The sequence below is a fragment of the Propithecus coquereli genome, unplaced genomic scaffold, assembly GCF_000956105.1.
Source record: "Propithecus coquereli isolate 6110/MARCELLA unplaced genomic scaffold, Pcoq_1.0 Scaffold15, whole genome shotgun sequence".
NCBI classification, from domain to species: Eukaryota; Metazoa; Chordata; class Mammalia; order Primates; family Indriidae; genus Propithecus; species Propithecus coquereli.
Window position 1 is genome coordinate 3,798,271 of NW_012139413.1, and position 23,470 is coordinate 3,821,740.

General features: G+C 35.2%; 1 protein-coding gene across 2 annotated transcripts in view; it reads right to left on the bottom strand.

The window, feature by feature from the left end:
* Positions 1-23,470, bottom strand: part of PHC3 (polyhomeotic homolog 3 (Drosophila)) — a 73,159-nt gene that overhangs the window by 39,634 nt on the left and 10,055 nt on the right. Inside the window, exons 5-6 of one of the 2 annotated variants that reach the window (XM_012640179.1) lie at positions 6,181-6,339; positions 3,027-3,125 (exon numbers count right to left, since the gene is read on the bottom strand). In XM_012640179.1, the coding sequence (XP_012495633.1) occupies positions 3,027-3,125; positions 6,181-6,339 (258 nt within the window). The remainder of the gene's footprint in view (positions 1-3,026; positions 3,126-6,180; positions 6,340-23,470) is intronic. The other variant, XM_012640180.1, reaches the window with a different exon arrangement.

Below are 23,470 nucleotides of genomic sequence, written 5' to 3' on the forward strand. Positions count from 1 at the left end.
CATCTTCAGACAATGTATAACTAAAGTAGTATTAATAATCAGTAGCATGTGATAACTTATTATGTGGCAAGCACTATGTTAAGTACTTTATGATTATTGTCTCATTTATACCTTATAACAACTGAGCTGTTACTTCCAGTTTACAGAGAAGAAACTGAGGCTTAGCAAGGATAATAATAACAGCTAACATTTAGTGAGTACTATCCACTAGACACTGTTCTGTTTTACATTTATTAACATATTTAATTCTCATAACAACTCTATGAAGTATAATTATTTTATAAATGTTTTATTGTATTTTGTTGAAACTGAGGTGAGAGGTTAAGGATGTATAATAAGAAAATGGTAGAGCAAGTATTTGAACCCAGATAGTCTGGATCCTAAGTCCATACTTATAAACACTATACTATGACCTTGTCCAAAATCAGTCAGCTGGCAAGTATTGTTGCCGAGGTCAGAATTTGAACCCAGGTCTTCCTATCCCTGCCTTTATAAAAAAATAAATAAATAAATAAAATAAAACTACTACTTACTGAGTGCTTATAATGTTCTAAACATTAAACATACATACTACTCATTCAACTTACCCTACAAATATGAATGAGTATTAGAGACTTTTAGTAACTTGTCTAAAGTCACACAATTAATAAATGACTAAAGTAGTAGTTGAACTTAAGTCCATATCCGACTTCATGCATGTAAGCTGAATAGAAATCTCACGCCCATGTACATGCCACTTTCCTAGTTTCATTTGTGCTTTTTTCTTACATGCTTTCAATTTATTTTACCATTTTATTGTATGCATCTTGTAAACTAATTAAAATCTTAGTTGGAACAAAGTCAAGTATAAATGAAAAAATAAAGTTTAAACTATTCTGGACATTGATGATAGTCTAATAGTCTAACTCTATTAGGTTTTATACAATCAAAACTAAAGAGAACAGGAAGATCATTACTTCAACAAATTCATTCCACAAAGAGACATTATAAAAGTTTAGAGCTGAAAAAATCTTAACATTAACAAAGACAAAGGTCTCATTTTGTAAATACGGAAAGAAAAGTCCAATAAAGTTAAGAATTATGGAGGGTCACAGAGCAAGTCAGGAGAAACCTGAGTTTAACTACCATCTTTATATACTAATACATGAAAATTCACCTTTATTATTAAATGAAGTAACATATACAGAGGTTCTATGAAAAATACCAAGGAATATTACTATGTCATTTTTTATTTTTTACCAGAAGATTGAGATTATTAAATTAAAAATAAGAAGCCAAGGATGGACCCTAAGATATACCAATTTCTGCCATTTGCAATCTAAAACATTTACTATGAAAAAAACCCAAAATGTAGTATGATGCAAAATAATATTCTACTCAATTGTTTTAATTTAAAATTTACTCAACCAAATTCACTGTTATCAGCCTTACTGAGGTGTAACTTACATAAAATAAAATGAAGGAACCAGTTCAATGAGTTTTCACATATGTATATACCATATAAGCACCACCCCAATGAAGATATAGAACATTTCCATCACTCTAAAAATTTACTCGTGCCCCTTCCCAATCAATTTCCCCCCGACCTTCTGCCCCAGGTACCACTAATCTGATTTTTTTCACCACAGATACTTTGCCTATTCTAGAATTTCATATAAATAGAATCGCAGAGTATGTATTCCTTAAGTCTAGCTTCTTTTGCTAAACATGTTTCTGAGATTCATTAGTAGTTTGTTCTCTTTTATTTTTGAATAGTATTCCACTATATGAATATATCAAAATTTGTTTACCCATTCAGCAGTTAAAGAACATTTGGTTGTTTCCAATTTGGGGCTATTTTGAATAGAGCAGCTATGAATATTTGTTTACATGTCTTTATGTGGATATATGTTTTCACATCTCTCAGGGTAAATGCACAGGAGAATTGCTAGGTCATAAGTTAAGTGTATGTTTGTTTAACTTTATAAGGAACTGCCAAACTGTTTTCCAAAGTGGGTGTACCATTTTACACTCTCATCAGCACTGTATGAAAGTCTGGTTGTTCCACATTTTTGCCAATATATGGTATTATCATTCTTTCTCATTTCAGCTATTCTAGTGAGTGTATAGTGATACTCACTGTGGTTTTAACTTGTATTTTTGTAATAAATAATGATGTTGAACATTTTTTCATGCGCTTATTGACTTTCAGTATATTATTTTGTGAAGTGTCTATTCAAATCATTTGCCTATTTTTAATTGAACTGCTTATGATCTTACTGAGTTGTAAGCATAATTTGCATGTTCTGGGTACAAGTCCTTTGTCAGATATGTGTATTATGAACATTTTCCCTCTGTGGTTTGCCTATTCATTTTTGTAATCATGTATTTTAAAGAACATTTTTAAATTTTGATAAAGTTCAAATTACCACCATTTTCTTTTATGATCAGTGCATTTTGTGCCCTAAGAAAGCTTTGCCTACCCTAGAGTTGCAAAGACAGTCTCCTGCGTTTTCTTCTAGAAATTTTATAGTTTTATCTTTAGGTCTACACCCTACTTCTAGTTTAATTTTGTGAATGATGTGAGGAGAAAGTTAAGGTTCGTTTTTTCCTTAGTACCAAATAAAGTAATATCCCACTCAATTTTTTTAATTTAAGCTTTGCCTAATTTAATTCACATTCAAATTTTAAATCCATCTTGACTTAGTTATTATATAATTGCTTGCAAAGCAATCTACACAAAATACATCTTACATAAGAGAAATAAACCTGCTTTACTATAAAACTAAACACACAATGTCATTAGCAAAACTCTCATTAACCTTGACCAATGTCAAATAACCTAAATATCTGTGTTTAATGGTATTATAATTTCTACAGAACAAAAACATTTTAGTAAAGTTCTCATAGTATTTTATTAAATTCCAATCTGAAATGCATAACAAAGAGCACTGAAACCATCAGTAACTTAAATACAAATGCAATGCTTATCTTTAACCTAAAGATCCAGATCTCAAGTACCATGTTATGAAGCTAGACAAGCTCACCTGAGTAGCTGCAGACTGACAGGAAGATGACGATGACGACGAGACAACAGGAATGTCAGACTGTACAGCAGCCACAGTGGTAGCGGGTGTGAAAATCAGCTGTACAGACAGAAAACCAAAAAAATACCCTAAGACAAAAGAACATGTCCCACACACAATGTATAGCAGGCAAAAGAGACTGAAATTTGTGACAGAAAGACAATGCAGGCCGGGTGCAGTGGCTCACACCTGTAATCCTAGTACTCTGGGAAGCCGAGGTGGGAGTATTGCTTGAGTGCAGGAGTTCAGGATTAGCCTGAAGAGTGAGACCCCGTCTCTACTAACTAAAAATAGAAAAAATTAGCTGGGTGTCATGGTTGGGCCTGTAGTCCCAGCTACTTGGGAGGCTGGAGGATCACTTGAACCCAGGAGTGTGAGTTTGCAGTGAGCTATGATGAGAGACTGCACTCTACCGGGGGCAACTGAGTGAAGCTATGTCTCAAAAAAAAAAAAAAAAGGAAGAAAGAAAACTGAACCCCAACCCCCACTCCCTACCCTTCATTTAAAAAAAACAAAAAGAAAGAGACAATGTAGTTTAGGACTGTCTCCTAAGTGAGAGGTTTTACATGACAAAGATAAGTTTCTGATAATAGAGAACTCAAAAAACATTTTTTAAATCGGTCATGATTCTGATGAGTAGAAAAAAAAATTAGTCCTAAAAAAAGAAAATATATTTTGGTAAAATGAAATCCTCAGGCCAGGTGCAGTGGCTCACGCCTGTAATACTAGCACTCTAGGAGCAAGAGTGAGAACCCATTTCTACTAAAATTAGCCAGGCGTAGTGGCACATTGCCTGTAGTCTCACCCACCCAAGGAGGCTGAGGTAGGAGGATCACTTGAGCCCAGGAGTGTGAGCTATGATGATGCCACTGCACTCTACCCAGGGTGACAGAGTGAGAACCTGTCTCAAAAAAAAAAAGGAAATTTGAAACCCCTTCCTTACTCTCCCCCCTTCAAATTAAAAAATAATAAAAAAAAGAAATTATATTAAAAAAGTAATCCTCAGACCAAATTGTGTTCCAAATAAGCTATAATACTTAAATTTTTCCTAGCTCAAAACTACTGTGGCAGGATTCCTAAAATGGAAAGTTAAAATAGACTACAGTCGCTATTTTGGGACACAAATTAAATTTCAGTGAAAAACATAAAAAGAAACACCAAAAAGCCTTTTCAGTCCTCTTTCCCACAAGGATAACTATGCCACATACTACACTACAAAATTTCACTCAGCTACAAAAGATCTATAGGGCAAACCCAGGTTGCTCTTGATTTTAAAGCTATTTGTTAAAGAAATATTCTAAATGTAAATGTCACAACATGTCAAAATTCAACAACGAAAGAGCGTGCAAAAAAGCGTCACATAAAAAAACATGTAATTTATTTACTCATCACTTCAATTTCTTTTTCAATATTGAAACAAATGCCATTAATTTCTAAGGCAATGCAATCCACTTAGAGATTATTCAACTCAACTTAGTAATAAACAGTTGTTTCAAAGAATGTGTAAATATTATTTCAAAATTGTATTGGGTATTTAGTTCTTCATTGCTGTTTAACTTAAAATGATCAACTAGGTGATCTTTATTTTTTTCCACAACCTTCTGTGAATCCAGAATTTAAGTGATCTTTTAAACTTCAGTTCTTTAGTATATTAACTTTAAGTGAATTCAACAACAAAGTATAATCGGCTCTCCATATCTGTGAGTTCAACCAACCATGGATCAAAAAAATGAATGTGTCTGTACTGAACATGTATAGACTTTTTTTGTCATTATTCCCTAAACAATATAGTATAACAATTACTTAAAAAGCATTTACACTGTATTAGATATTAAAAGTAATCTAGAGATGATTTAAAGTATACAGGAGGAAATGCATAGGTTATATGCAAATACTATGTATGTTACTTATAAGAGACTTCATCATCTTCGGTTTGGGTGTCCGCAGGTGTGGGGATGTTGGGGGGGTGTGTGGATATTCTGGAACCAATCCCCCCCACTCCGCCCCCATACCAAGGGACAACTGGCATGACTTTCATGAAAAGGTAATTTCCAGTACAAACACCCTGAAAGCACTAAAACTAAACAGAGGCTATTCCATTTAATTTGAACCATATGAAACTGCTGATTTTAGAGGTCGAAAATGGTCAAATCCCGACCATTTCAAGGGTTCAACCTATTTTTAAAGCGTATTATTAGAGAAATATAATAACACCAGAGAAGAAAATCCAGAAATACGGTAACGTCTATTGAATAATCTGTGAAAAAAAGGTGAGTCATATCATTATTTCCCATTAGAAACATGACTGGAAACTTTCTTTGCAATCTCAGAGAACTGGGGATCCAGATATATATTCAGTTCATTGGACAAAGAACATAAGTAAACATATTAGGGCCAAATCTTTTGTCTATCTTCCTATAAAGACATCAAATAAAATAAATGTCAACCAATTTCCACATTCCTTAAAGAAGCTCAACAATTAAATTAGGAAATTAGTAGGTTCCCAAATACAGAATAAGCAAATTAATATTCCTATACTAATAAAGATCAAAATGAACATAAGAATACAAATAACTTTACAGAATTTGAGATGGCAATAACTGAAGCTAAAAATCATCTGAGAAATTACCAGGAATTCCAACCCAGATTTCAGGAGATCTCAGGATATAAATTCTAACTTATAGTAAACAACTAAATTTTTAACATTTCTAACTGTTTCATCAAATCTAAGTTGTCAAAAATATAATGAATTTATGTACCACTGTAAGTACCAATTTCAAGGCGCCGTTAATTACAAAATGCATCCCAATTTCAGATTAAAATGTGAAAAAACTTTTGAAATAGATGAAATTTAGTATCAAAAAATAAACACTCTTATGTTATAGAATCTCTATTAGTTTCCCAATTTAAAATTGGTATTATATTTGATACCAAGAAGCCCTATTAATTAAAAGTAGAATTTTTTAATGGCCAACGTAACAAGTGCTGAGCACATACACACAAAATAAAACATTTCTTAAATATTAAAAATGCCTCTTTTATGTCATCAAATCAAGAAACATTTTGTTCTCTCAAGTCCTTAAACACTGAAAAATTTTGGTAGCTCATATCTTACCATTTGAGCTCGGAGATACATTTGAGCTTGGCTTGCCGTTAGGGTAGGGGAGGTACTCCCTAGTAACATAGTCTGTTGGGTAATACTGCCGCTGGTAGAACTGGAAGCTTGGGAACGGCTTATTAACTGTGCAGGTGTAGGAGAGGTGGAGAGGTTGATCTAAGGAAGAAAACATATTAGGTCATAGGCTTCCATTTCTTGCTCCCATGTTAATTAATTTCACACCAAGCTCAGTTAGTCAATCAATGGTATAAAGTGTGGCTAAGGAACACAAAAGAGAGGCTTTTATCTTTGACACTCTCTGAATTTCTTGGGCAATTATTTGCACATATGCAAACAATACCATGGACTGGTTAGTAGGAGAACTTTTAAGGCTATCCACAATGAGTTTCAGTAAGATTGCCAGTATCTCATTTCCACTACCTCCTAAAAAATTAGGGCCAGTGCTCACTTTGGCAGCATATAACAAAATTGGAATGATACAGAGATTAGCATGGCCCCTACACAAAGATGACATGCAAATTCATGAAGCATTCCATATTTTTAAGAGAGGATTCTGAATATTCCCAACACTAAAAAATGATAAATGTTTGAGGTAATGGATATGCTAATTACTCCGATTTGATCATTATACATGGTATATATGTATTTAACACTGTACCCCATATGTACAATTATGTATCAATTAAAAGTTAAAAAAATTAGGGCTAATGTTCCGTTATTTTATCATTCCACATAACTTAAAATATTCTAAATCAATAGTTCACACTATTTTGTCATATTCTGTTTTTTTTTTTTTTTTTTTTGAAAACAGGGTCTCACTCTGTCACCCTGCCTGGAGTACAGTGGCACCATCATAGCTCACTTCAACCTCAAACTCAGCTCAAGTGATCCTTTTGCCTCAGCCTCCTGAGTAGCTCAAACTACAGGTACATGTCACCATATCTGGCTAATTTTTTTAGTTTTTGTAGAGACATAGTCTATGTTGCCCAGGCTGGTCTCAGACTCTTGGCCTCAAGCGATCCTCCCACCTTGGCCTCCCAAAGTGCTAGGATTACAGGCATAAGCCACCACATCCGGCCAGTATTCTGTCATGTTTTGAGGAGTTTGTGAAGTGAACAAAAATTAAAACACAGATAATCCATTCGTATATATATAAACATACATGTAACATATAATTAGCGTAAAGTTCTGACTTAAAAGCACAGCAAAAGAAAATACAATTGCAACTTATCAAACAGATGAAAAAATCCTGAATACTGGCTACAAAATTATAAACACTATTTTAACACGTTAACTGCCATGTGAGTTGTATTTAACTCATGCTAGTTTTGCGTCTGGGGCCTGCAGTTGGTTTGTGAAAATCTTACTTGATGTTCTTATTGTTATAATTAATATTGACAACTTAATTGCATATAACTCATGTATAGAAAACAATAAAAAATCAATTTTTCATTAAATTAGAAAGGATCACTTTGTTTTAGAAGTTTTTTTATTCTATTTTTGTAATAAAACACAGTGGCCCCAAGGAAAAAAATTTTTTTCCCAGTGTGGCAGTCAATGTGTTAAAGTTTAAAACTGCTGTTAAAGAATAAAGTAGGCCAGGCACAGTGGCCCAGGAGTTTGAGGCTGCAGTGCTAGGATCATGCCACTGCACTCCAGCCAGGGCGACAGAGAGAGACCCCGTCTCAAAAATAAATAAATAAATAAATAAACTAGCGCATAGCTGATCTCCCAGGATACATACCAAACCAGTAACTGGTTGTATCTATAAAAAGAAACTGGGGTGGGCTGGGTAGGGGAATAGGGAAAAATATACCCTTTTTATTAAATCTTTCCAATTTCAGGTCACATGCATGTATTATCTATTTTAAAAATAAGTAATATTTTTAAAGAAACAATAATATAATCTGACCTCAAATCCTTTTCTGTAGAACAGAATAAAATTAAGAAATAATTTATTAGGAAAAAAAAGAAATTATTTACTAGACTTCTGATTCAAACAACAAGCCAGACTGGACTAATACAACCATAGGCCCAAATACACTCACTGGAATGCTAGATCAATATGAAAAATTACGATATACAGATGAAAACTCAAAAGGGAGGAGGGGATAGGGAAATTCCCAGGTGCCAGAAAAGAAGGAACTCAAAGCCAGAGGTGTAAGCTCCAGCTGACACCAAGGCAGTCTATAGGGGTATACTGGACCTATTACAGACAGAAGACCCAGCTTTGAGCATATTTCACGGGAGGGCTATAAGTGAAATCCCTATTTTGAGCCAAGATCCTGAAAAGGGCTGCTCAATATATGGTAAGGGAAAAAAGCTCTACCCATATATACTGAAAAGCAGCAAGGAAGCTTGCATCTACCCTGCTGCCACTGGAAGTGGCTATGAGAATTAAAACTTCAGGCTTGCACCAAGTAGGGATATAGAATTCAATTTTGTTTTCTTTTGAGACAGGGTGTCACTGTCACCCAGGCTGGAGTGCAGTGGTGTGATCATAGCTCACTGCAGCCTCCAACTCCTGGGCTCAAGAAATCCTCCTGCCTCAGCCTCCTGAGTAGCTGGGACCACTACACTCTGCTAATTTTTTATTTTTTCTAGAGATGGGGTCTCGCTATGTTTGGTCTCCAGCTTCTGGCCTCCAGTGACCCTTTTGCCTCAGCCTCCCGAAGTGCTGGGATTGCAGATACAAGCCACCATGCACTGCCTAGAATCCCTGTATGGTTCCATAATCTATCCCCAAGACATTAGCATTTGAACTAGTCCAGGACGTGTGTTAAGGTGAATAGTGACTAGAGGAAGCTGAGTAAAGGCTACATAAACAGACCGCTCTACTATTTTTGTAACTTTCTATGAATCTATAATAATTTAAATACAAAAAGTTTTTAAAAAACTGTATGGTGGGTACACAAGAGTTGGTTATCTAATTCTCTAAGTTCATATGTATCTTTTAATTATTTCATCATTTTAATAAAATATTTAAATCTATAATTCAATACATAAATACAATACAGAATTATTCCGCAAGCCAGATCTTACTCCCAACACACCACTGAAACCCCATTAGCAACAGCAACTATCTACCTAACTGATAAATTCTGTAGATTCTTTTCAGACCATTCCTCTCAGTCTTCTTTACCAGGTCTTCTTTCTGACCCATGTCCAAAATGTTTATGCCTTGTCCATGACACTTTTCTTCTTGAATTCCTAAATTATCATATCTGCTTCCACCGTTTCAAACAATTCAATCCCCATGGCTTTCAATTCTTGACTATAAACCCTTTTTTGGACCTCCAGATCCAGATAGATACAAAACACTTCTAGATGTCTCTCACCAGCTCAAATGCAACATATTTAAACACCAAACTATTATTCCTTCTAAACCAGCTTCCCCTCAAATGGCACTGGCATTTTCTGAAATGCCCCCAACACAAATTATCTGGGAATCATCTTGATTCTTCCCTCTTTTACTATACACAAAAAATCAGTCCCATATCTTACTGTTTCTACATCTTTCAGTCTCCTAATTTCCATTTTGATTTTTAATCATTCTGCACCCATGTCATTTTCAGCTAGATTACTTTAACAGCTGCAAATTGATCACTCTTCCTGGAATCTTGCCTCCTCCTACTTGCCAGATAATCTTTCCCATATTTTATTAATATTAATTGCTCATTTAAGAATCTTCTGGATAAAGTTAAACCTCCCATGACTACCTCTTTAGCACCACCTCCTCCCACTTCTCCATACACATCCTTCAGATAATCTATACCAAGCTATTTACAGTGCCATGATGTCTCGGTCATCCATGGCACTAAGCAATGATGCTCCTGACCAGACTGAGCATCCTCCCCACCCACCATACCCCAGTCTATCCCCACCTAAATTCCTTCTCAAAAATCACCTGTTCTAATAAACTTTTTCAGGCATTCCTACAATCCAAAGTAGAACTGACTATTCCCCCTCCTTTTTGCCTAATTGTTATTGTCCATATATAATACTTTTAGCATGCATCTCTATCTCATCCTTCTAAATAGTAATTTCTTTAAGGGTGGGGACCATGTGTTATTCATCTTTATATATCCAGTATCTATGAAATTGCCTCATTTAATAAAAATTTATTAAGTTAATGAAGGTCAAGACATAATTCATAGTTTTCACATGATATTTACGCTCATCACACAGAGAGAGAGAGAAAGAATATGAAAGACAGGGGGAAAAAAACAATTTTGGTATAGTACCTAACAAAGCAGAGTAAAAACGCAGAGATAGTGTGTGGTGGTATTAGTTCAATTCTATTTTTGATGTGCTATATAATCGATTATTAATAAGCCCCTCAAAAATCTTATTTGTTTTCTGTACCATCTATGTATGGACATTTTGGATAAAGCCTTGCTCCAAAGATTAAACGATAGAGCAGAGTAAAACTAGACCCGGGTTCTCTGACTCATGTATTTTAGCATTCAGAATACTTTTTTTTTTTCAATACGCTGCTTTCTCCCTAATTCTGGTCATTGTGCCGTAATAATGCCTTGGCACTTTTTCTCAGCTGGCAATTCTTTTGAAAAACAGTAAGAAAGAAAGACACGCTTAGTAAGGCTATCTATACATTCTTTAAAGAAATACAATAAAAGTCTTCTTAAAAAATGACTGGCTCCATTCAGGATAGTATAAGAGGTAGTTCACCATTTTTTATGGCTGAGTAGTACTCCATGGTATACATATACCACATTTTATTTATCCACTCATGTATCGATGGGTACTTGGGTTGTTTCCACATCTTTGTGATTGTGAATTGTGCTGCTATAAACATTCAAGTGTAGATATCTCTTTTATAGAACGTCTTTTTCCCTTTGGGTAGATGCCCAGTAACGGGATTGCTGGATCAAATGGTAGTTCTACCTGTAGCTCTCTGAGGTATCTCCATACTAGTTTTCATAGAGGTTATACTAGTTTGCAGTCCCACCAGGAGTGTATGACTGCTCCTATCTCTCCACATCCAAGACAACATTTGTGATAAAAGCCATTCTTGCTAGAGTTAAGTAGTACCTGATCGTGATTTTGATTTGCATTTCCCTGATGATTAGAGATGATAAGCATTTTTTCATATGTTTCTTGGCCATTAGTCTATCTTCTTTTGAAAAATTTCTGTTCATGTCCTTTGCCTACTTTTTTAATAGGGTCGTTTGATTTTTTTCTTGCTGGTTTTCCTGAGTTCTATATAGATTGTAGTTATTAGCCTTTTATGGATGTATAGTATGCAAATATTTTCTCCCATTCTGTAGGTTGTCTGCTTGCTCTAATGATAGTTTCCTTGGCTGTGCAGAAGCTTTTTAATTTGATCAGGTCCCATTCATTTATTTTTGTTGTTGCTGTGACTGCTTTGGGGGTCTTCATAAATTCTTAGCCTAGGCCAATGTTTATAAGAGTTTTTCCTTTTCTTCTAGAATTCTTATGGCTTCATGCCTTAGATTTAAGTTTGTTATCCATCGTGAGTTGATTTTTGTGAGAAGTACAAGGTGCGGATCCTGTTTCAATCTTCTACATGTGGCTATCCAATTTTCCCAGCACCATTTATCTTGGATGGAGCTGGAGCCCATTCTTCTAAGAGAAGTATCACAAGAATGGAAAAACAAACACCACATGTACTCACCATTAAATTGGTAATAATCGATCAACACTTATGTGCATATATGGGAAGTGACATTCATCGGGTGTTGAGCAGGTGGGGAGAGAGGAGGGGATGGGTAAATTCACACTTAATGGGTGCAGTGCGTACTGTCCCAGGGATGGGCACGCTTATAGCTCTGACTCAGGTGGTGCAAAGGCAATTTATGTAACCAAATCATTTGTACCCCTGTAATATTCTGAAATAAAAAAAAAAATCACATTGTACCCCTTTAATATATGGAATTTTTATTAGCCAATTATATGTCAATAAAGCCAAAAAATCTACAATTTAAAAAATATAATAAGCTGATAGCGAAAATGCCTTAGAGTGCTTTTTAAGGAAGTAGAACACCAAGTACAAACAGAATGTTTTTCTTTTTCTTAAAAAAGAAAAGAGGAAATAAGAAAACAGCAACTTCCTGACCACCTGTATTCTTCATCTAAGTTGTAAGATCAAAGACCAAGCATCATGTCTACTTTTAAGTTCCATATAACAAGTAGTATTTCAGGCATCTGTCTTCTAATAAACACTCAACCCATGAGGGCCAACAGATCAGTAGCCATCTCTGCAAGAAATGCCTTTCTCCAGCTGGCCTGACTAAAAAACAGCTGCCCTTCCTTTCCACAACTGATAACGCTCTCCTCTATTTTCTGCTTTGCTCTGCTGACCTAAACAAGAAGAATATTATTATACTGGTTTCCATTATTTTCTCTGTCAATTCCATCCCAACACTCCTAATTCCCTTTCACTGAAAGCCTTGGCCAATCCTGTCACCTCATACCTCAAACCACACTGCACAAATGAACTCACTCACTGAACCCTATTACTGCAAGCTCTCTCTCCACCGGCACTAATTCTAGGAGTCACCAGAGAAAACCAAGTCTGCCAGGAAAAGCCACTTAACTCCCAACCACCTCTTAGTGCCCCTAAAAGGAGGTTCCAGAGGGTCTCTGGCCAGAGTACTCCCCATAGCCAAAGTCCACTTGCAAGCTACCTCTACCATTTGACTAATCAGAATCAATCAAGTATATCATACAAAGAGAAATATTTCACAGATATTAAAAGGATGATATATATCTGTATTCAATGGCATTAAAAGATTTTTATGTTCAATGTTGAAAAAAACTGCAAAATAATAAGCATAATTCAACTTATACAGTTACATACATAAATGTCTGTGTGTATATATATCACATGTGAAAAACATGTTGAGAAAGATGACTGCATTGTATGTACACATGATAATGCATACTCATAAAACTGTACATGACTAGATTCAATATAAAAACACACACACTCACCACTACCTATAAGAATAATCACCAAAATGTTAAAGGCGTATAATGCCTACTAGGAGTGAAATTTGGGATAATTTATATTTTCTTTTTTGAAGTTTTTATCTTTTCTATGTAGGTATTGATGTTAGAATCAGAGAGAAAATGCTATTTTCCTTTTATTAAATGTTTACTTTAGTGTACTGATTTTCGTTTATTGCTTTAAGGCAGTTTATAAATTGTATTGCTTCATTATTCAGTGGGAACTTCTATGTGAGTAATTCAAATATCTCTAAGTAAAAAATGCTATATAGAAATTTAAGTAATACCCTATGCATGAAAATTTTTTTAAAAGACTGTACATTTTTAATAAAGAAATCAAGCAAAATGACTATCCTTTTTATTATACAAACACATTACTTCTACTTTCTGCAATATAAGCTGGTAAAAACAAAAAATAGCAACCTCACCCTCTCTCAGTGTTTTCAGATTTTGACACCCTAGAAAGAAAAGTTGCAATGTTCAAACAATTAAAACATTGGAAATAATTTTAAATGTCCAGCAACAGGGATGGTTATACAAAATAAAGTGCATCCACACTGTGCAACATTACACAGCAGCTTAAGTGAGACTGCTCTCTATCTGCAAACACAGAAAGCTCTCAAGACACTCTGTTAAGGGAAAAAAACAAAATGCAGAATAACTGTGTTTATAATGTGTAAAAAAAAGTGCTAAACACATATATACACATACTTCTCCATGACATACATATCCATAACACATAGTATGAGATCTGGATGAATATACAACAAACTGAGGAGACAGAGGGACTGAAAGGGAAAGGAGGCTGAAAGGGACTTAAGACTTTTTTACTTTTTCTGTACCACTGGAATATTTTACAAGAATGCAATAAAGCTGCTCATAAACTATATAAATATTCAGGCTACAGTTTTATTTTAGAGTAGTAAGTTTTGTAAAAGCTTCTACAGTCGACTTGAAATTACATTTTTAAGAATCCTTGAAAACAATGAGTTTTAAAACTTAAAAAATACCTCCTAAAAAGGATAACAGAGGATGAGGACATTAGCAATAGAACACTGAGAATCACTGGTCATAAGAGAACAATTTTCTCTCAGATAAATTTATAATGAATTCATTTGATACATGGTTGATCTAATTTAGACATATTTAGAGAAAACTGACCAGTTTTAAGGTTCTTGATTTAAAAACAAGATCGGCCAGGTGCAGTGGCTCACACCTGTGATCCTAGCACTTTGGGAGGCTGAGACTTTGGGAGGTCAAGACGAGATCGCTTGAGGCCAGGAGTTCAAGACCAGTCTAAGCAACAGCAAGACCCCAGCTACAAAAACTAAACAAATTAGCCAGGCATGGTGGCATGTACCTCTAGTCCCAACTACTCAGGAGGCTGAGACAGGAGGATCACTTGAACTCAGGAGTTTGAGGTTGCAATGAGCTGGGTGACAGAGCAAGACCCTATCTCTAAATACATAAAATAAAATAAATAAATATCTTATTGACCCAATAAGACTACTCTTAAGAAATTTTTTAAGAGAAAATAACTAGAAATATATGCAAATATATATAATGAAATATTCAACGCAGGTTTACTTATAATAGAAGAAAAAAATTAAAACCACCAGCAAGAGACAAGTAGTTAAAAAAATGGTAGAACATCACATGACCATTAAAAATCACATTATAACCAATAAGTGTAGAAGATAATGATCTGAGTGCAGATTGCGTCTCCCTCCTACTAAAATCCACTAAGCAGTTAATAACAGCAGTTAATAGCAGTTAATAACAAAAAAGGATTGAGGAAACAGACAAATCTAGACTGCGGGACACTCCATCAGACAAGTAACCTGAGCTCTTCAAGTGTCATAAAAGAAAAAACAAAGTCAGGGAGGTTTTTTTATATTTACAGGAAAAAAGACTGAACATCCAAATGCAGTATATAATCCTTTAAATCCTGGATGAGGAGAAAAGACTATAAAAAGTATCTGGAGGACTACTAAAAGAATTTGAATATGGACCATATACTAGATAATATTATTGGGTCAATGTTAAATTTCTTAGGTTTGATAATGGTACTGTATAGTTATGTAGGAGAATTCCCTTCTTAGGCTAAAGTACTTAAGACTAAACTGTCATGATGTCTACAACTTTCAAATGGTCAGAAAATAGTGTATATATAGATAGGGAGATAGCAAATATGGCAAACAGCAATTGGTATCGGTAAATGAAGGGTATATATATGACAGGGTGCTGCTTAGCCTATTTTTTTATGGGTTTAAATGCAGCCCCCACCCAAAAAAATGGAGGATAAAAGAAACATCACCAAAAAGAATACGTATATAAAGAAAAAGAAAGAGAGAGGAAGGCACCATCTGCAACAAGATTATTTTATCACATTTCTATAAGATCCAAAGAAGATGGGATCATACTGATGGAGGAAACAAAGAGAAGTAAGCTATAGTACAGAATACAGTTATATGAGGAAAAAGACCAAAGTGGATACAAATCCAGAGTTTACAGGCAAGGGAGACAGAGGTTAGAAATGAGGCTGAAAATTGGAGGATTATCTAAAAGAGACTCACAAGTCATAAAACAGACTCACTAGTCATAAGCTAACCCTCTCCCACCTAAGCAATGGGCATTTAGACCTTTCAAAAGAAAAGACTCTTCTCTAAGTAAGTCAAAGAACTGCCAGGGAAAAGGAAGGCTTCTGGAGTAGGTACTCATACCTTACAGTAAAACCCTCCTTATTCTGAAATTGCCACTCCCCAGCCTCATGGCCAGCTCCCTACCTGCATACCTTCAACTCTAAATGTGTCAAAGATACATCCTGGAAAGATATAGAAGCAGTCACCATCACTGCTATTCCCATATGCAAACACAGAAATTCCAACCAGCCTTCCCATTAAGGAGAGATCTACTGGGGACAGATCTATGTTCACAGCAGTGGAGGAAACCCACCTTGATTAATCTACATAATCATTCACTCTTAGTTATAAGCAAAAAACTAAGGACTTTTTAAGAGAAAACTGTTTTTTCTTATAAGAGAAAATCCAGCAGCATGAAAGAAAAAGACAAAGACAGTTCCTAGAAAATGAGTTATTCAGGAAACAGAGAAAAACTTGGTATGGTGGCTCACACCTGTAATTCCAACACTTTGGGGAGGAGGGAGGATCACTTGAGGCCAGGAGTTCGAAACCAGCCTGGGCAACAGTGACACTCTGTCTCTACAAAAAATTTAAAAACTAGCCAAGCATGGGGGCACACACCTGTAGTCCCAGAGACTCGGGATGCTGAGGGAGGAGGACTGTTTGAACCCAGGAATTTGAGATTACAGTGAGCTATGACCAGGCCACTGTATTCCAGCCTGGGTTACAAAGCAAGACTCTTAGGAAAAAAGAAAAAAAAAGTTCAAGGAAAGAGTTAAAAGAAAAAGTCAAGGAATTATCCCACAACAGAAAAAGACAGAAGATGAGTGAAAAGGTAGAAGAAATAAAGGATCATCCAGAAAGACAGAACATTCAACCAAGGAGCTCCACAAAGAAAGAACAGAGAAAATAGAAGGAAATTAATTTCTTGCAAATTTTTTTAGTTTCACATACATGATCATTAAACACCTAGTTTTCACACTTAGAGGGCCCAACAAGTGACCTGCACAATGACAACTAGACACATCCTCATTAAACTCCAAGAAAACTAAAGAGAATAGGCAAATCTAATAGATTCCCAAGAGAAAAAACCTAGCAGTTATCCCAGAATAATTATAATGAAACTAATACCAGTCTTTTCTTCAGCAATACTAAAATTTTGAAAACAATGATCCTTGCTTTCAAATTGCCTTATAAAAATTATTTTCAGTATAGAATTCATGAAAAACTATTAAAAAGGTATGGGAAAGAAATTTTCAGGTCTATAAGGATTCGGTTTATCTTCCACTTACCCTTTAGAAGAAAATTATGAGAAGATACCCTAGCAAAACAAAATTTTTATCATACTTTCCTTTGACTTTTTACTTGTCTGTATACTCATACTCAAACCTTTGTTCACTTTGAATCCTTGGCACCTAACACTGTGCCTGACACAAAGCAGGCACTCAATAAAAAAATATTGGCACAGATTATCCTCAGAAGTATGACAGACTGACACAGAATCCCATATAGTAATGAATCCCTGAAACTAACCTCTGCTCTTTCTGGATCATGAGCCATGATGAGACCTCTTCTCTGCAAACTCTTATTTTTTAAAGCTCAGCCTAAGTCCCATACAAGAAGCCTTCCTCAAATACAATCCCCAAAGATCTCTTCTGTTAACTCCTGTGGTATTTATCACTTGATTATATACCCTTATATTATTTACTAACTGATACGTCTAGGCATAGTTCTTCAAATGAATATCACTGCCTCCTAGTGAAGGGACTTTAACTCTTGTGTACCCCAGGGCAAGTAGCACAACGTTGGAAATACATCTGCTATTGGCAGACTGCCCATAACTGACAAACAAAGAATCTCATCACTGAGATCAGGATTAGACCCTCTTCCACAACCCAATTTCAGGCAATCAGAATATATTCCAAAATGATTCTCTGCATTAAAGATAATCCACTTGCAGTAATCAAGAACTAACATTAATATCATGAATTATAAATTCTAGTTGGTGCTTGTAACTCCTGCCAATTCATCTTTCAACAAATATTATGTACCTACCATGTGAAAGGCACATGTATTTTTATTATATATATAATCTATTTAAGAAACCTTGACAAAATCTTAAATTAACATCTAAACCACTAGTCATAAACTTTTTTCAACAGAACCCTTTCTTCAAACATGATCTTATTCAGAACTCAAGATTTAAAGAGATCACAGAACTGGTCTGACTGACTAAAAATTTAAGGTAAGGCCCAGAGCCCAGATGTTCTTTGTCTGCTTAGGCTGCCATAATAAAATTCCATAAACTGGGTGGCAAATTTATTTCTCACAGTTCTAGAGGCTGGGAAGTCCAAAATCAAGGTGCTCAGAGATTCAGTTTCTGATGAGAGCTTTCTTCCTTACTTGCAGACCGGCACCTTTCACTGTGTCCTTACCTGGTGGAGAGATTGTTCATGTCTCTTCCTCTTTAATAAGGACATCAGTTCTATCTGATCAGGGCTCTACTCTTAAAGCCTCATTTAATCACCTCCTTAAAGGCCCTATCTCTAATACAGTCACATGGGTTAGGGTTTCAACATATGAATTTGGGGGGGATATAATTCAGTTCACAGCATCATTTATTAAACCTTCTCCTTGATCCAGATCCAGAGATATTTGGATGAAAAAAAACTGAAAACCATTCATTTAAATAGTCAACTTAATTTTACATAAAATTGGAATGCTGGGAGGTTAAAAGACTTGCCCTAAGTCACACTACCAGTCAGTCACAGAATTTAAGACTATAACCCAGGTCCCTCATCTCCTCTATGCTACCAAACCTTCTCTCGTGATACACCACAAATGTGGTGAAGTCATCAGGTATTCCTCTGAATTGAATTTTCAATGAGTTGCATTAGACATCATCAATCACCAAACCTCCTACATAAACTCCAAACTCATATATCCAATGCCTATTCAATACTTACAGGTGAGTATCTAATACATATCACAAACTTAACATATCCAAAATCAAACTCCTAATTTTCTTCTCCTATACCTCCCCTGGCTACTCCATTCTTCCAGATGTTTGGGCCAAAATACTGGATTCCTCGCATCTTTTATTAAATAGCACCAATACATCCTGTTACAGTTCTACTTTCAAAACATATCCAAATTTCTGTAATAAAATGTTCAAGAAAAAAATATTCAAAATCTGGCTGACCACTTTTCCCCACCTCTACTATCACCATCATGATCCAAATTGCCAATATTTCTCACTTGCATTTATTACAAGAACCACTTAACTCTATGATTCTATCTTTGCACCCTACAACCTACTCTCAATGTTTCAGTTAAAACCAGTGCAAGATCATTTCACTGCACTACCAGAACAGCTCTCCGATAGCTTTTCAACTCATCCTGAGTAAAAACCAACGGTCTTATTATCTCCTCATGATTAAGATTACAATTACCTCTCTGACGTCATCTCTAAACCACACTCCCACTCTCATTCCACTCCAGCCACACTGCCCTCCTTTCTGTTGTATGTCTGCCTCCCTTACCCTCTTTAAAAAGGCCATCTTTATTAATAAGACTTTCCCTGACAACCCTAATTGAAACAGTATATTACCCACCCCATTCCCCTTCCTTGCTTTATTTTTCTCTATAGCACTTATCCCCATCTGATGTATCATAAACTTGTTTAATGTTCGTCTATCTCTAGCTCCATGTGGACAGAGATTTTTGTTTGTTACCCTGTATCCCCAGCACCTAGAAGGGTATCTGGCATATATTAAATGCTCAATAAATATCTGATGACTGAATGAGTGAATGTATGAATGAATAAAGTCATAAAACTAACTGGCCTTCAAAAGCTCACATTGTCTAGCACTATAGCTAGAAAGCTATCAAAAACAAGTTTTTTCCCTTTTTGACAGAATAGTACAGTGGATTAAAGTCAAAACATCTGGGATTAATGTAGTTCCAGGGCCAAAATGCAACAAGCAAAGGAAATGAGATACAAGTAGCCCTTGATACATTTAGAAATTTATTATTGTAGTTTCTAGCCACATAATCCTTTCCAGCTGAAAATGTCCAAATATTTAGAAGTGTATATATATATACACACACACATACACATGCACACACACACACATGCATATACAGAATATGACAGCACTTCACTTACAGTAAAACAAATTTAAGCATAGCCCTATTTACATTTATATGTAGAACGGCATAGTAATAAGATAGGAAAGCTTCACACAAAAAACTGTTGAAGGGAAGATAGTCACTTTTACTCTATATATTTGTATTGTTTAAGACAAGAGTTAATTCATTTTTTATTTAGACTATAAAAATTAACAAAATAAAGCTCTTTAACCTTCCTCAGAGACAACCACTGACTGACGACAGTTTGTTGTAGTTGTGTATCATTACAGATTTTTCTGCCTGCATAATCAGACAGATATACAGATAGAACTTTTTAAAAATAAGTTAAATGACAAGAATTCTTCTTTCAGAAAGATGGAATAGACACATTTTTCCTTATTCCTCCTGCTAAGTACAATTAAAAACCCTGATGTTACATGTAAAATAAACATAAGATGACCCAAATAGTGAAGAAAAGCAGACTGGCTAGAGACCTTGGGACCCAGTAAACAACATGGTGATGGGTCCCTTGGTTTTTTTTTTTTTTTTTTTTTACCTCTTGTAAGCCACACTTGGAACTGAAAATGTCAGCAACTCAGAAACGCCATAGGCACAAACAAACAAAACTCAACAAAAGCCTGTTCTTTTTAGCCAAAGGACCAGGAAAGGGACAGCCTAGCAACACAGAAAACTTTTAGACAACAATTGCTCTTTTCCAGCCAAACGCTATAGAAAAAACTGTGGCCCCACTCACACACACAAAGAACTAGATTTCCACTCCATCAGACTGTAACGAGCAACCCCAGTTCCTCCAATGGGTTAGTGTGGGGTCGGTAACCTACAGCCTTCTGATTTCAAGTTTGTTCTTTTTCAAAGCACCAAAGGAGGCAAAAAAGCTTCATCTCTCTTTACTGCAAACCTTTTAATAAAAGGATTTGTTCTATAAAATTTGGATTCGGTCAAAAGGCCACTCAAGGATCTGGAAGCCACATGTGGCCCCAAGGCCAGACTCCCCACCACAAGTGGGGAACCTGGACTTGTACCCCCATATGGCAGTAAGGAGATGGCACCCCCTCCCATTCAGAAACCCAGCCAAAACAAAAGGTTTAAATAATATAATACTAAAATTGTCCAGATTTCAAGCTAAAATCACTCATCATACCAAGAATCAGGAAAACCTCAAACAGAACAAAAAAGACAATAGGTGCCAACATCAAGATGACAGAGATATTAGAATTAATCTGACAAAAATCTTAAAGCAGCCACCATAAAAATGCTTCAAACAAGCAATTATGAGCACACCTGAAACAAAAGGAAAAATTAGTCTCAGCAAGGAAATAAAAGACATAAAGAGCCAAATGGAAATTTTAGAACTGAAAAACTGAATAACCAAAATAAATAAGTTAAATGAGATTATACTATGCATTCTTGCTTTTATCACTTACTACATAATGAAAACCCAAGTCTCTCTGTAGATATACACACAGAATTTTTCGTAACTATAGTATCCCACTGTATAAATTAACTATCTTTATTTAACTAATCCATGATTAATAGACATTTATATTAGTTATAATTTTTCATTATTATAAACCATACATTTGGGCATAATTATCCACATCTTTTTTTGTAAGAAAGCTCATTAATTTATTTCATATTGATTTCATGCTGAAATGATACCCTTTGGATATAGATTAAATAAAATATATTAAAAATTAATTTCACCTGTTTCCTTTTACTCACTAAATGTGGCTATTAGAGAAATTTTAATTATATGTCTGACTTGCATTACATTTCCATTGGACAGCTCTGGTCTTGCAGACTCTCCAAAAGAACTTTCTGCAAGGATGGAATTGTTCTAGATCTGTGCTGTCCAACACAATAGCCACTAGTCACACATGTCTATTAGGCACTTGAAAAGTGGTTAGTGTGACTGAGGAAATGAATTTTAAATTTTATGTCATTTTAATCCATTTAAATTTAAATAGTCACATGTGGGTATTGGCTAACATACTGGACAATGTAGGTCAGCAGGTATGGGACCTGGTTACACTTGGAAGGTCTGTGGTTTGGCTGCATCTTAGAATCACTTGGAAAGATTTTATTTTATTTTTTCATTTCAAAATATTAAGGGGGTACAAATGTTTTTGGTTACATGGATCGCTTTTGTAATGCCCAAGTCACAGATATAAGTGTGCCCATCACCCAAACAGTGTTGACTGTACCCATTAAGTAGGTTTTTGCCCTTCCCCTTACATCATTTTTATACCACTAAAAGTTAAGAGTGCTATGTGAAATGGCATGCACATTTTAAACTGTCACACACATTGCCAAATAATCCTCCAGAAAAGTTGTACCAATTTACATTCCCACTAACAGTGTGGGAATTCCCTACTTTTTCATATCCTTGCCAACAATGAGTACTGCTAAATGTTTTTCCTTGTTTTCTAATTCGATAGATCATTGTTATTTTTACGTACATTTTTTTCTTATTAATATGGTAAGTATACTTTCATGTGTCTAAAAGCCAAAAATAATCTTTCTTTTAAAAATTACCAATTAAGGTCTTTTGTAATTTCTCATTGTTTACCTTACTATAAAAGAATCTTTGGTATTTTAGAAATATTAGCCATTTGACATAAATGATGCAAATATATTTTCTCCCATTTTGTTGTTTTTTTAATTTTGCTTATGTTGCTTTTTGACAGCAACAGAGTTTTTAATTGGTTTAAATTTCATTTCAGCAAATCAAATTTAACGAAATCTTAAGCCCATTAGTTGAAATACCAAAGACACAAACCTAAAGGCTTAGAACCAATTAGTTTTAGAGCCAATCATAAAATCACCACTCTCACTACTGATAACAGTTTACAGTTAGTCATCCTGTTCTAATTAGGGAAAAGAAGAGGATGCTGACACTCACTAGTTGCCTATACATTCAATTAACAATAGTCTTCTCTCCAAATGACATACAGGTGGAGCATCTCTCATCTGAAACACTTGGGACCTTTGAATGCTATGTCAGCACTCAAAAATTTCAGATTTTGGAACATTTCAGATTTCAGATTCTTGGATTAGGGATACTCAAACTGTACACAGTTTCCCCAGGTTGTATAATTTGAACTTTTGACTCAATTTTTAAATAATATTCCATTTCCCCACTGGGATCCCACTCCTACTCTAAACCCCAAACTATTTGGCTGGTTACTTGACAGTCTATCTTGGAGCCCTTTGTTCTCCTAAAGGCTGGACCTTTCCACATGGCTTCACTGTTATCTGGAAACCTACCTCAAAATAACCAAAACTGTGCAAACTACTAGACTACCACCTGATGCCTCTTTATTATCACTACCTAGAGATTTCTGTTAACATGCTCTGCCCCTCTTTTGGATATTGACCTAAATTTACTAAGCTACCTTGGGCATTATATTAATAATTTGTACTGCTAGTCAACTCATTTGAGCAGTAGCTCACCCAGAGTAAATAAAACAAATGTGATGTATTATTCCTTTTTTTACTAGGCA